Below are 16,108 nucleotides of genomic sequence, written 5' to 3' on the forward strand. Positions count from 1 at the left end.
CTTAGAGTCAATGGAGCTAGACTTTTCCTTTCCCATATCTTTGGATATCGACTTTCCATCAGAGTGCCATAGATTTGTGCCCCTACTGCTCTCTATATCTTCTACTGCAATCTTACTCTATCTTTTATTGCTAATTGAAGCTCTCTGTTTCTCTTTAGTGGACACTTGCTTTCCCATTGCCTTGTTAGCTTGTTTAAGTACTAGACTCTTTTTATGATCAACCACTATGACTGAATTAAGATTTAATCTTACTGCTGATACCGCCTCCATCTTCCCTCTATTCTCAATCCTTTCTATGCATGTAGATTCTGAATGAATATCCATCTTCTCATGAGAATGTGTAGGAGTCTTATGTTCAACAATCATTTGGTGTACCCTATTTTTCCTAATTCTCATCATTGGGAACTTACTATTGAAGTCTGAGGTAGGTGGCAATGTCTTGAATCTGATCTTTCTATTGTCATCTAATCTTATAATTTTTGATATTTTACCATCAAAGGTATACAAATATAGATCATATGTTGCTTTGTTTGTAATTAATTTCCTTTGCATACAATCAAATTGATTTATCTTAGTTTTGATGAGCATCTTTACATTGTTACAATATTGAAAGGAGGAGTCTATATCTATTAGATCTCCCATAACAAATCCTAATTTCCTAATTATCTCTATATGAAGCAGCTCCGAGGGCAGAGACTGTATGGTAAACCATGTTGGTAATGTGAAATCTAAAAATTCTTCCCTACAATCTGGGAACCATTCTACAAATTTAATAGCATGGCCTTTGAAAAAACACTCAGAAGTAAATATAAAGTCTCTTTTGACATATTCATCCATACAATGTAAATAAAGAATTCTATCTGAAAAGTGAGAGATACTTACGTATTCTTCGCAATTTTGCTCTAGCCAATTAGAGAGATTGAGTAAATATTTCTTGGGGCTATTCCAAAAAGTGAAAACTTTGATTGATTGACATTCATGCCATCTATCTTCACTTTCCTCATTGTTGATATTGATAATGATTTCTTTAGGATTTGATGGAGTCGAAGTGCCAGAATGCCTACTGGGTTTAGATGAATCTTGAGAATTCTCAACCATAGTTCTTTGGTGGGGGGGGGGATATATGATCTAGGAGAAGCACCTAACAGTGGTGGAAAAGAAATCCCTAACCTATTGCAATGGTCTAGAGGGCGTTGATACTAATCTGCGGACTCATACCTACAAAACCTTATTTATTTACGGGAAAAATTGAAGCTATTTGAACGGGCATACTTAGTGAGATTAAAAACCCTAATCTAATTGTCCAGACTTCAGTGGTAAATATAATTGACTCGAATCTAGGAAACCCCATCAAACCTGAAGATCTGCAAGGAGATTTGAGCTTGGAGCAGCTAAACTTAGGCAAATTGTTCAACTGCTTTCTTGTTTCGTCCTGTTGTGAGGACATGGCTTCATGGTGACTAGGCTATCCCTAATTTTCCTTCTCCACAAATTTATCCAAAATGGAGAAAGCCTTTGCATTATTTATGGGATTGCTACCTATCCAAAGTTGCGAATTAGGGTTTTTAACCTTGTTTCTATGATCGAACGAATGCCTTGCATTTTTCGCATATCTGGGTAAGTTCACCATTTTTAGTTATAGTTTTGATAATTATAGTAATATATAAATTTCTATTATAATTATATAAATAATTATGAATTTTTAATTATAAAGTATAATTAATTTAATGTTGATTTTATTTGTAAATATATATTCTATTGATTATATGTTACTATTATATTATAAAAAAATTATAATATCAATATTTCTTGAAATGTTATATAATATAATATATAACATTTTAAGAAATATTATTGTTTGAACATTTTTAAACTGAATGATTTTAAAAATATTATATTAGAAGTATAAAAATCTAACATTGAAAATTATTAAACATTAATAAAAAATATATCTTTTAAAAAATTTTATGTTTTTAAATCTATGAAACCCCGCTCATAAGAGTGAAATGGATTCACCCAATCAAATTATTGAAAAATATTTTGTAAAATTTATAAAGTTAAAAATCTTGCATCTATAATGTTCACAATTCATTAATTTTATAATAAAACTTAAAAATGATTATTTTAACGGTAGAAACGAAAAAGTTTAATCACACTTTAAATATGAAATCCAAAAAGTGTCACAATAATACTTAGCCTATCGACAAGTACTAAAAAGGGCCAAAAAGAGAAATGTGCATTGCTATTTGTTAACTTCTTCTTTTTAGGTGCAACTGCTAGTTTAGTATGAGCTACACCTATTTAAGATGAATGTGCTATTTTATTTTAGTTTACGCATCTTATTGGCCTCTGAAAACCCTAACGTTGGGGTCTCATGGACACCTGCTTCCTTAAAAATAGAGCGAATGCTGCTGAGATTTTTCAGAGATATTTTAAAAGGGAAGTGGTCTTATGGATTTATAAGTGAATCTACTTCGAAAAAAATGTAGCTGCTAAATTTAAGGAAGCTTTTGTCTCATGATTTTTTTTAAAAATAAAATAAATTTATTCATAAATTTGTTTGGTGGGAATTCATTTTGGTGAGAAAATGAAGTGTAGATTGTTGACAAATGATGCAATTCCTCCCTAAGTTGGTGAGGCTAAATTCAGCCCCACCCTTTTTTCACCCGCTCAAATTGAGAGGGCTAAAAAGTCGGAGCTCCTATATTTTGTAGGAAAAGATTCCAATTAACCCTTTACCCCCTCCCCGCCGCCCTCCCGCACGCCCCACGAAAAAATAATAATCATAGTGCCACCCGCTTTACAAAAATAGAGACCAAGCCCCTCCCATGGAAACCCCTGCCTAAGCTACCTTGTAGCTTCCCTCACGAACACTGTGTTATGCCATAAACTGCTCCTTGTTGCAGCAGCTCGTATGAACTCCAAATAATGCTGCAAATTATCTGTTATACTCTTTTCATTGTTCCAATGTTTTCTCAACAGAAGCTCATTCGCAGACCCTCTTTTCACAATTTGCCTCGACTAAACTTAAACTATCCGTGGTCGACATTACTCGGATGTCCAAAAGGTTTCCCCAATTACAGAACATTGAAACCCAAGAATAGCCTTCTTCCGAAGCTAGAGTTTCTGAAAGATGTATTCCAGTGCCAGGATGTGCTTCTTAAAGTCCTGTGTAAGGATCCAAGGCTTCTCAGTTTTAATTTGGAGAAGATCCTAAAGCTCTCGCTTGCTTTCTGGGAAGGATGGGGTTTTTCTGGCGCGGGGCTTGTAAGTTTCTTAAAGCTACGTCCGAGCGTTCTCCGACACACATCTCTAACGCCTGCACAGGTCAATCTCATTCACAAGATTGGGGCTGGTCAAAAGAGCAATATTTTTAAATATGCTTTAAGTAAAGTGGCTGTAAGTCATACGAAAACGCTAGAGGCCAAGCTAGAGAATTTCCAACAATGCGGACTCTCTGCAGAAGAAACCTGGCAACTAGTTGGATCTGCCCCTCTAGTCATTAATTTTTCCAAGGAAAGTGTTAGTAAAAAGATGAACTTTATAGTTACCAAAATGGAGCTTCCTGCAAATTATGTAGTGAGGCATCCTGCTCTGCTGCATATCAGTTTGGAAAAGACTTTGAAGCCCAGGTTTCTGGTCTGGCGAAAAATCAAATCCATCGATGGTTCTGAGCTTCCTCTTTTGACTGTATTGCAGATGGCAGAGACAAGATTTGTTAACAAGATTATTAAAGAGCATCCTGAATCTAAAATGTTGTGGACAATTTATGAAAATGCCATCTCGAACGCCTCCAACCGCACAAAGAGCTGAACATAACATAATTCTGGGTGAAGAAAGTGAGTCTCAAATCTCATAAACCACGACAAATTTATCGATCTAGTCTTTGACAGAAGGCAGGCGAACCCTCAAGAACATACATGCCTCTTTATTCTTGAAAGTAGAGTGGATAGTCTCTTGGATGATGAGGATGCCATCAAGAATAAATCTACTCGAGACAAAGCTTGTATGTTCCTCAAATATAATTTTCAGAAGGATACTCTTTAATCTATTAGCTAGTATGTTGGAAATTTTTTTGTAAATAGTATTACATAGCAAAATCAGTTTGAAATCACTAGGACTCTTAGGCTCCGCCTTTTTGGGGATCAGGGCAAGAAAGGAATAATTGATTTCTGATAACAGTGCTCCACCATTCCTTGATGCTTCAATGGCTTTCTAGAGATCTAAATCAATGATATCCCAACATTTCTAGAAAAAGAAGGTCTGAAAACCATATGGACCTAGAGATTTATCCAGATTCATATGAAATACCACCAACCTAACTTCTTCCAACCTGATAGGTTTGTTTAAAACTTTGTTATCTTCAGCTATGACAATTTTGGGGATAAATTTGAGTAGATTAGATTGAGCTTCTCTATTTGACCCTTCAAAATTGTATAAAGTTTTATGGAATTGATCCACAAAAGTTCCTACAATTTCATTCGGACCTTTAGTTGAGATACCCAAATGGTTTTTAATGCTAGATATTTTACTCTTAACTTTGTTATAGAGGGTAGAGTTGTGAAAAAAAATTGTGTTCTGATCCCCCTCATCAAACCATCTTTCTTGAGATTTTTGCCTCCAAAAAAAATCTTCTTTGGATAAAATTTCCTCTTATCTAGCAATCAATTCTTTTTCTAATAAGTAGCTATCATTGTTCATGTCGTTCTTGATTACTTCATAATTTAATTCCTTTAACCTTTCTTCAATATCAATTTTCTCTTTAAAAATGTTATTAAAGTGATCTTTATTCCATTTAAAAATCTTATCCTTAAGCATCTTCGTCTTGGAGACAAAAATAAACATCTTAGATCCTTCAAAATTACCTTGTGACCACCATTCTTTAATATTTCATAAAAAGCTATGATCTAAAAATCACATTTTTTTGCATTTAAACATATTCCTTGCAGGTTTATGTGGCTTAGAGAATTCAGTTATAACTGGGAAATGGTTTGACCCCACAATTGGCAAAATGGAAGCTTGGACATTCAAATTATTTACATCCAAATCTCCTTTAATGAAGAACCTATCTAATTTCTCAACAATATAAGCAAAATCCTTCCGTCTGTTATTCCATGTAAAATTCCCATTAGTGAGTAGAATATCAATCAAATTGTGGGAGTTACACCATATTTTGAATTCTTTAAATGCTTGCGTGATCTGTTGAACTCCACCTAATTTTTCATCTAAGTTTAGAATAGTATTAAAATCTCCACCTAGTAAGATCAGATTATTCTTATGTTCGTTTATAAATAAACTAATTTCTTCCCAAACTTTTTTTTCCCTCTAAATTACTTATTGAATTGTAAATATTAACTAAAATAAACTTGAGATTAGATTTCAAACTCTGTACTATACCACTAATCCAGTTATTATTTTTGTTTAAAATATCTAATGTTACTTTCCTAGGATTCCAAATGAATCCTAATCCCATTGATGCACCTAAAGACTCTTGGAGAGAGATACTCCAGAAACCTAACTTATTTCCTAATTTAATTCCTTCTAGATTATTTAATTTTGTTTCTTGTAATAAAATTATTTTGGATTAAAATAATTTTAGCTTTTGGTTGAGAAATCTTTTCTTGCTAGGGGTGTTCAAACCCCTAACATTCCATGTTGTGATCTTCATGAATCCTTTGGAAGGTACTTCCCCATCACGTTGTTAAATATCTAATCTATCTTTTGTTGTTCTCTATTTTGGCCATCCACTTTCCTGAATTCCTTCAAAGATTTTCTTCCTCTTTTACCTTTAACTTTGCTACACATAGGTGAGTTTAGACCTTCTTGATTCATCTGAATCCTAAGCTGCTCCATGTTTTTTTTTGCATTTTGAGTAGCAGTTAGCTTGTTAGTGTCTTTCCTTTCTGTAGTCTTGTTTTCCAATTCTCTTAGAATTTGATTTATTAGGCTTGATTGATTTCCCATCTTTGGATCTAAGCCTTTTTTGTCATCCTTACCCATAACCTTATCCCTTTGCTCTGTACCTATTCCATTTTCACTTATCTAAGATTAACTCTTATTTGTATCCTCATTCTCTATGTTCAATAGGTCTCTTTTTAAATCTTCACATGTATAATTGTCTCCTAATTTGAGTACTCTTTGAATTAAATCTTCTCTCCGAGCTTCAGTGCTTTTATCAATATTCTCAAAACTGAACACTTGAACTAATTCCTTAGTTAGTCAATTAAGGCTATCTTTTTCTAATTTTGATATGCTCATGTTTTCCAATTCTTCTTCCCATGTATTATCGTTATTTAAGAAATCATAAAGTTCTTCAGAAAGAAGTTCTCTTGCTCCCTTTAAATCACTATTCTTCTCCTTTTGATTATTGGCTGGGGTAAATGGTGAACTGATAGAGGCAGATGGAGTCTACCAAAATTTGAACAACCTGTTAGAGACCTCTTTGATAGGTGTTACTGTTTTGTCCTCTGTTACATGCAAATGGAGTTGTTCAGATTTCATTTCTTCCATTTGGATTTTTCATTCCCTTTCACCTTCTGCATTTAGTTCAAATAAGAGTGAATTCTGTATATCCTCTATACTACCCTTTTCATTATTGAATAATGCCTCTATTTGTTGTACTGCTGAAATCTCTCTATCTTTGATTTCTTCACCTATTAGACATGAATTTTTGTCCATATTGTATTTGTTGGAGTTTATATTCAGTTCCTGATACTTAGAGTCAATGGAGCTAGACTTTTTCTTTCCCATATCTTTGGATATCGACTTTCCATCATAGTGCTGTAAATCTGTGCCCCTACTGCTATCTATATCTTCTACTGCAATCTTACTCTATCTTTTATTGCTAATTGAAGCTCTCTGTTTATCTTTAGTGGACACTTGCTTTCCCATTGCCTTGTTAGCTTGTTTAAGTACTGGACTCTTTTTATGATCAACCACTATGACTGAATTAAGATTTAATCTAACTATTGATACTGCCTCCATCCTCAATTCTCAATCATCCCTCTATTCTCAATCCTTTCTATGCATGTAGATTCTGAATGAATATCCGTCTTCTCATGAGAATGTGTAGGAGTCATATGTTCAACAATCATTTGGTGTATCCTATTTTTCCTGATTCTCATCATTAGGAACTTACTATTGAAGTTTGAGGTAAGTGGCAATGTCTTGAATTTGATCTTTCTATTGTCATCTAATCTTATAATTTTTGATATTTTACCATCAAAGGTATACAAATATAGATCATATGTTGCTTTGTTTGTAATTACTTTCCTTTGCATACAAGCAGATTGATTGATCTTAGTTTTGATGAGCATCTTTACATTGTTACAATACTGAAAGGAGGATTCTATACCTATTAGATCTCCCATAACAAATCCTAATTTCCTAAGTATCTCTATATGAAGCAGCTCCGAGGGCAGAGGCTGTATGCTAAACCATGTTGGTAATGTGAAACCTAAAACTTCTTCCCTACAATCTGGGAACCATTCTACAAATTTAACAGCATGGCCTTTGAAAAAACACTCAGAAGTAAATATAAAGTCTTTTTTGACATATTCATCCATACAATGTAAATAAAGAATTATATCTGAAAAGTGAGAGATACTTACCTATTCATCGCAATTTTGCTCTAGCCAATTAGAGAGATTGAGTAAATCTTTCTTGGGGCCATTCCAAAAGGTGAAAACTCTGACTGATTGACATTCATGCCATCTATCTTCACTTTCCTCATTGTTGATATTGATAATGATTTCTTTAGGATTTGATGGAGTCAAAGTGCCAGAATGCCTACTGGGTTTAGATGAATCCTGAGAATTCTCAACCATAGTTCTTCGGTGGGGGGGGGGGATATATGATCTAGGAGAAGCACCTAATGGTGATGGAAAAGAAATCCCTAACCTATTGGAATGGTCTAGAGGGCATTGATACTGATCTGCGGACTCATACCTACAAAACCTTATTTGTTTATGGGAAAATTGAAGCTATTTGAACGGGCACACTTAGTGAGATTAAAAACCCTAATCTAATTGTCCAAACTATTAGTAGTAAATATAATTGGTTGGGATCTAGGAAACCCCATCAAACCTGAAGATCTGCAAGGAGATTTGAGCTTGGAGCAGCTAAACTTAGGCGAATTGTTCAACTGCTTTCTTATTTCCTCCTGTTACGAGGACATGGCTTCATGGTGACTAGGCTATCCCTGATTTTCCTTCTCCACAAATTTCTCCAAAATGGAGAATTTATTCGTAGTTTTGACTGCATATTCTAAACTTGCTGTGTCTATTATGGCAAGGATACACTATGTTCTGACTCAAGCCTTCACATTATTTATGGGATTGATGTCTGTCCAAAGTTGCGAATTAGGGTTTTTAACCTTGTTTCTATGATCGAACGATGACCCTGCATTTTTTGCATATCTGGGTAAGTTCACCATTTTTAGTTATAGTTTTGATAATTATAGTAATATATAAATTTCTATTATAATTATATAAATAATTACGAATTGTTAATTATAAAGTATAATTAATTTAATGTTGATTTTATTTGTAAATATATATTCTATTGATTATATGTTACTATTATATTATAAAAAAATTATAATATCAATATTTCTTGAAATGTTATATAATATAATATATAGCATTTTAAGAAATATTATTGTTTGAACATTTTTAAACTGAATGATTTTAAAAATATTATATTAGAAGTATAAAAATCTAACATTGAAAATTATTAAACATTTATAAAAAATATATCTTTTAAAAAGTTTTATGTTTTTAAATCTATGAAACCTCGCTCATAAGATTGAAATGGATTCACCCAATCAAATCATTGAAAAATATTTTGTAAAATTTATAAAGTTGAAAATCTTGCATCTATATTGTTCACAATTCATTAATTTTATAATAAAACTTAAAAATGATTATTTTAACGGTAGAAATGAAAAAGTTTAATCACACTGTAAATATGAAATCCAAAAAGTGTCACAATAATACTTAGCCTATCGACAAGTACTAAAAAGGGCCAAAAAGAGAAATGTGCATCGCTATTTGTTAACTTCTTCTTTTTAGGTGCAACTGCTAGTTTAGTATGAGTTGCACCTATTTAAGATTAATGTGCTATTTTATTTTAGTTTACGCATCTTATTGGCCTCTGAAAACCCTAAGGCTGGGGTCTCATGGGCACCTGCTTCCTTAAAAATAGAGCGAGTGCCGCTGAGATTTTTTAGGGATATTTTAAAAGGGAAGTGGTCTTATGGATTTATAAGTGAATTTGCTTCGAAAAAAATGTAGCTCCTAAATTTAAGGAAGCTTTTGTCTCATGAATTTTAAAAAAATTAAATTAAATTTATTCATAAATTTGTTTGGTGGGAATTCATTTTGGTGGGAAAATGAAGTGTAGATTGGGGACAAATGATGCAATTCCTCCCTAAATTGGTGAGGCTAAATTCAGCCCCACCCCTTTTTCACCCGTTTCAAATTGAAAGGGCTAAAAAATCGGGGCTCCTATATTTTATAGGAAAAGATTCCAATTAACCCTTTAGCCCTCCCACAAAAACATAATAATCATAGAGCCACCCGCTCCACAAAAATAGAGCCCATGAGAACCCTGCCTAAGCTACCTTGTAGCTTCCATCACGAACACCGTGTTATGCCGTAAACTGCTCCTTGTTGCAGCAGCTCGTATGAACTCCAATGTATGCTGCAAATTATCTTTTATACTCTTTTCATTGTTCCAATGTTTTCTCAACAGAAGCTCATTCGCAGACCCTCTTTTCACAATTTGCCACGACTAAACTTAAACTATCCAAGGTCGACATTACTCGGATGTCCAAAAGGTTTCCCCAATTACAGAACATTGAAACCCTTGAAAACGTAGAGAAAGTTATTCATTTGCTTAAAAATCGAGGCTTAACTGAAGTCCAAATTACCAGAATAGTGAAGACAGGACTCCAGCATATCAGACATGCAGATGCAACATTGGAACCAAAGCTCAAACTACTGGAAGATTTCGGTTTTGCGGATCGATATCTGGTTAAACTTCTGACGATCAATCCCAGCACATTGAATAGCAGCCTCAAGAATAGCCTTCTTCCGAAGCTAGAGTTTCTGAAAGATGTATTCCAGTGCCAGGATGTGCTTCTTAAAGTCCTGTGTAAGGATCCAAGGCTTCTCAGTTTTAATTTGGAGAAGATCCTAAAGCTCTCGCTTGCTTTCTGGGAAGGATGGGGTTTTTCTGGCGCGGGGCTTGTAAGTTTCTTAAAGCTACGTCCGAGCGTTCTCCGAAACACATCTCTAACGCCTGCAGAGGTCAATCTCATTCACAAGATTGGGGCTGCTCAAAAGAGCAATATTTTTAAATATGCTTTAAGTAAAGTGGCTGTAAGTCGTACGAAAAAGCTAGAGGCCAAGATAGAGAATTTCCAACAATGCGGACTCTCTGCAGAAGAAACCTGGCAACTAGTTGGATCTGCCCCTCTAGTCATTAAGTTTTCCAAGGAAAGTGTTAGTGAAAAGATGAACTTTATAGTTACCAACATGGAGCTTCCTGCAAATTATGTAGTGAGGCATCCTGCTCTGCTGCATATCAGTTTGGAAAAAGACTTTGAAGCCCAGGTTTCTGGTCTGGCAAAAAATCAAATCCATCGATGGTTCTGAGCTTCCTCTTTTGACTATATTGCGGATGGCAGAGACAAGATTTGTTAACATGATTATTAAAGAGCATCCTGAATCTAAAATGTTGTGGACAATTTATGAAAATGCCATCTCGAACGCCTCCAACCGCACAAAGAGCTGAACAGAACATAATTCTGGGTGAAGAAAGTGAGTCTCAAATCTCATAAACCACGACAAATTTATTGATCGAGTCTTTGACAGAAGGCAGGCGAACCCCGTCCATCCAGGTATTGGCCATGTGCAATTGATATCCGTAGGGGTACTATATTCAATACGAGGAGTTATGCCGGTTTTGCCCTGCGTTCTTTGTCTTGTTGCTCTTCAAGCAAGGTATGCATTTGCTATCGCTGCAGCCATGAAGTATGATGTAATTGGTGAAATTTTAATAGATACAATTATTATTTTTACTTCAGAAAGTTATCTCATAAATTTTACCGGTATGTTCCAAATGGAAATTATGCTAGTGCAATAAGTGAAGGATTGTACCTGATGTTTAGTAAATAAGTCTTCTAGCCCCCAAATGTTTGTAGAATTTGTAATTATGGGTTTGATTTAGAACCGTTTATAGCATTCGATTAAGTTTCTGTTAATATGTCATATGAGTCCCTCAAAGAATACGCAAAATTAGCAAACCAGAACAAGAAGCTTTTCCATTTTCAGAGGAAGTTGGTCAGAAACCAGACATCATCACAAAACATTATTAGTGAAGTCAATAAATAGTTTCATGCTGAGGTTTAAGACTGGCACTGACCAGGACAATTTCAGGCACTAACATGATAAATTAGAAAGCTGCATTATATGATAAACTGGATTTTCATTTTTCCAATTCAGAAAAACATCAGTTGAATTAAAAGTGCAAATCCTCTCAAAAATCTGGAACAAATTAAAAACTTTTGAATTTCAATGGAATGGTTGCTCTGTTGAACCTAGGAGATACCCAATTTGAGAGAGTGGTAATTTAAATGGGATGGTTGCTCTGTTGAATCTAGGAGATACCCAATTTGAGAAAGTCGTCATGATTCAACTATATTTCTAAGAACATTTCTCTATGTTTTGGGAACAGGTGGTTGGGTTTAGCAGATGAAAATTTCTTTCCCAGATTTTGTGGATGGTGGAAAAAATATTACTTGAAAATTAATCTCTAAAATTTGATTATAAACAAGTGAAAGAAGGGCGGGGGCCCTAGCTCGGTTGGCTAAATCTTCTCTGTTGCAGGGTGTTGGTCACGGGTTCTAGTATCCCCCATCCTCGTGGTACCGGTGGGCGTGTCGCGCCAGCACTACCGGTCACGTTAAAAAGTTTACCAGGCACACTGCAGTTTATAGGGGGGCCGTGTTGCACCGATTCCTGCAGTTTAAAAAGAATAAACTAGTGAAAGAAAATGCAATTTATCATTTACGTAAACAGTATGAGCAAGAGACACTCGAAATTGTTCAAAGCTGTACTGGTGTACAGTTTTTTGCATCATAAAGAGAATTTTAATGTCTTCACTCCTGTCTTGAGTGTCTTGAATGGAAATTGTACTATTAACCATCATATATGATATTACCACACCCCAGATGTTCGATTGTGGGGATTGACCCACAAACCCAAGGGATGCACCCATATTGTACACATTTTAAAGCATGCTAGATTTTCATTCCCAAGGAATCTATTAAAGTCTGTTCGGCAAAGGGATTTTGTCAACTATCCCCTGGTCTATATAGAATTATGTAATGCAGTCTCACATGCAACTGGCAGTGAAAGCCATTTTTCATTCTCTATTTCAAATAGTTCTTTGTATTTTGGCAAACATGGTCTAGTTGCAGCTAACTTTTATGATATCTTGTTTGTGTCTTGACCAAGGAGTATAGATACATTTAATCCATCAAGACAAGCAGAAAAAATAAACTGGTATACTTGAAAATGGGCATATCATTTTAAAACAAATATAAACATAGAAAACTGTTTTGATTATAGCACCCAAAAACATATTTTGTGATCCGAATACTGAACAATAACTTTATGCATATAGTAACGGTGTTCGAAAATCTTTTCCTAGAAAGTGATTGATCTAGAACTCATGGTCAATAATGAAAGTTCTACCTATCATTGAACCTGTAAATATTGCACACCTTCACAAATTTTCAAGAACAAAGTAGAAAAGTATGTGACCATCTGCAAGATTGTAGATTGTATTAATGGACCGTTTGTTTTAACACAATAGAATGTTGGAAAATCTTTATCTCAAGGAATAGTTCTAGAGAACTGGAGAGTCAAATTAATGTAGACCTCTAACATTGATGAAATCCACACGTGTTTTCAGATACTAACGCTATTACCAAAAATTAGTGCAGATCTCTTACTTTCTGTTTAAGATGTAGGGACGTCTTCTCATCCATGGGATCATACTTTTATATACATGGAATTAGATTATAAATTTATAATGCAAGAATACTAGAAAGAAATGTACAATGTAGACATTGAGTCTTGTTTCTAACGATAGTCAAGATTTAAGCTCCATCAGATTTTGTAAAGTATAAAACAACCATTTGTCAGGATTGTAAATTTATATCTAAAACTAGAGCCTGCAATCAGGTTAGTCATTATTATAAAAGATGAACAAATATATCTAATTCCACAATATTATAAAAAGAATCCTAGACATCACTATAATTAATATAATATACAAGTAGGATTTCCTTAAGATCTTTCCTAATAATCCATCTATATCATGAAGTACCATGGGAGATCACACAAGGCACCTCAAGCTTGTCCATCAAGCCCAGAAGCACAGAATGACCCTGCCATTTGGTTTCCGAGTCCTATTTGGGTCACTACTACTTGAATTGACGCTGTGGTAATTGCATTCCTTGCATGTACTATATCCCCCTTCTATAATGGGAGTGCTTGATGGTTGAAGGTCTTAAAGGAATCATAATCATCATCATACATTCCTACCACATTACTCATTATATATATTTTCTATATCTGAATTAATCAAATGAAGATATATAATAAATTAACCAATTTATCATGTAATGCATCATATGTCATACCACAGTATGAGACAAACGAATAACTGCTGTTTACCATTCTAATTTCTACATTTTGGTGATCTTCAATTAGATCAAGCACTCACTCTTCTTTAATGCCTTTTTCTCTTGGATAGGTTGTCCCTCTTATATCTTCAAATTATAAAACCCTTTCATCAAGACTATTTTTTTTTTCAAGGGATGGCGCCCCTTCATTCACAATCGTTCTAATTATTAATCAACTCAGCCGGCCCAAGCTAAATTGCTATCTATTTCCTCCAATTCTGGCCACCCCCCACAAACAGGGTATAACTAATATTAGCCGCCATAATTAATATGAAATAATACTCTTAACCGAGTCAGCCCTTTGTTCAATAATTATCCTATAGTCCCAGTTGGCCGTAGGCTCCAATCTGAGCTTTCGAGATATCTATTTTATTTCACAAAGGCTGCAGTCAGGTGATCGGTTAAGAAATGTCGATGGATGCGATTTTCGTTGATTTTAGTATGGACGATAATTTTGTCATCTTACAATGGCCATCATATCTTTTCTTCTTGAAAAATATGTGTTTGGATAGGTTTTGATCTTTGTTTTTATTATGGTAAGAGGATTGGAAGTCCTTGGCTTGAGAGCAAGTAGATTTCTACAATCTATAAGATCAATTGCAAATTAAGTATTTTTGCATCGACATTTTGGATCACACTCTATGATCCATCATCAGAATTAGAAAAGTAGGTTCTAAAAGCAATAAAACCACAAACTGCAAAACAACTTAGCACTATCACTGAACTAAACGGTTAGCATAAATAGCTAACTCATCATAGAATGGTAAAACAAATGCTACCTCATGTATTCAGGGCCCAACAGAACCAGGTAAAGTAAGGAAGTTATACCATTTTCAACACAATTGAACTATGAAAAGCCAGTTGAATTTTTTAAACATTTCAGAGGCACATAAATGACTGGAGGGGGTGCCATGCTTCTTCCCGTGGGTCACATTCCAGGAATTTAAAGTGCCAGCAATAGGGGTCTGAATTGCCTTGTGAGGAGTTGAATTGATCAAATCACCAACAATATTCATGGGAATTTGGGGAACACCAATAGGAGGATCAACAATATCCATGACCATGTTTCTACTTGAAGCAAAAGGAACAATGGGCATTGAAGGCATACATGAATTAGTCAAACAACCTGTGAATCCTTAGCAACAACTGCAGTGCTAGGAACATTAGGCACTGAAGGCACAACTGAAGAGTCATCAGTAGAAAGAGAGCCCAACTATAACTCCACTAGAGGAATGGTGCTTGCTTTTTGGGAAGGATGGGGTTTTCATAAGACATTGCTCTTGAGTTTCTTACATGTACATCCAACATTTCTCTAATGTCTGTACATGTGGATCTCAGTCACAATTTTGTTAATGACAAAGAAAGCAAAATGTTCAAATATATTATATGTATAAGTGACTATGGGCCACCCAAAGATGTTAAGATGGGGAATCTTTAACGCTACATGAAGAAACTTGGCAACTACTTGGAGCTTTCTATTACGATAATAGATAGTTTCTATTATCTTTGTTTAGTTTCAAATAGTTATCTTTGTAATCTTCTATAAATATTAGAATGATTCTAATATTTAGTTTTCTGTTTCTAGAAAGAATGTTTCTATTCTTTAAGATTGTTTCCTAGGGAGTCATTGTCATGTCCCCATTTCAAATAATTAAATAATAATAATCTTTGCTAAGGCAGGCAGGCCCAAGAAAGTGAAGTTTCAGAAAAAGGGGGTTAATCTTTGGAAACCATTGGACTAATAAATAAAAATTATTATTAAAATATGTTTCATTAACCTCTCTTGGAGGTGAGTTACGGTTATGCCCTCTTTTAAGGGGTTTGGAGGCATTTTGGGTTGATTCCAGAACTGAATTTTTGCTCATTTCTTTGTTATTCTTCAGAGGCTGCCAAACCTGTGGAGGAGACCCAAGAACGAGAGTTTGCAGGTTTCCAGGGAGACCCAAGAACGGGAGTTTGCAGGTTTTCAAGAAGGCTAAGGACGGGAGTTTGAAGCCATTCCATGTGCATGCTCATACAGAGTTTGCCTTTGTGCTGAATAGTGCAGATTTGTGGGTTTTCGGGTGTGTTTTTTGTATGAGTTTGGTGTTTTCAGTTGGGTATTTCATATCGGTTTGGGTTGCTGCTGTATATCAAACTTTAAGGTGTTGAAATAGAGCTGAATATATGTATTGGGATGTGATTAAACTTTTGAGATAGATTATTAAGTTTTTGTGGTGTTTTCGGGCATTTTTGTGTTAATTTCGGGAGCCCGATGAGCATAGTTTTTGTTCTACATTTGTGAACTGTTGTGTAAAGGCTATACAGATCTGGAAATATAATTTTGTAAGCTGTTATGCTACTCAAATTTCT

At 34.7% G+C, this 16,108-nt stretch overlaps 1 protein-coding gene and 1 pseudogene across 1 annotated transcript; both read left to right on the forward strand.

Annotated features, from left to right (window-relative positions):
- Positions 1 to 2,928: 2,928 nt before the first annotated feature.
- On the forward strand, positions 2,929 to 3,813 carry LOC149560976 (transcription termination factor MTERF8, chloroplastic-like). The gene has a single exon (XM_089827722.1). It carries the CDS (start codon positions 2,929 to 2,931, stop codon positions 3,811 to 3,813), a length of 885 nt encoding a protein of 294 aa, XP_089683848.1.
- Positions 3,814 to 9,623: 5,810 nt separating this feature from the next.
- LOC149560977 (uncharacterized) lies at positions 9,624 to 10,818 on the forward strand (annotated as a pseudogene).
- The last annotated feature ends 5,290 nt before the right edge of the window (positions 10,819 to 16,108 follow it).

The sequence above is a fragment of the Cupressus sempervirens genome, chromosome 4 (assembly GCF_028749045.1).
Source record: "Cupressus sempervirens isolate cs-2001-9-10 chromosome 4, ASM2874904v1, whole genome shotgun sequence".
In the NCBI taxonomy this organism is placed as follows: domain Eukaryota; kingdom Viridiplantae; phylum Streptophyta; class Pinopsida; order Cupressales; family Cupressaceae; genus Cupressus; species Cupressus sempervirens.

Excerpts from the sequence above, each read along its gene's own strand:
- LOC149560976 (XM_089827722.1), top strand. The coding sequence starts at position 2,929 with ATGCTGCAAATTATCTGTTATACTCTTTTCATTGTTCCAATGTTTTCT.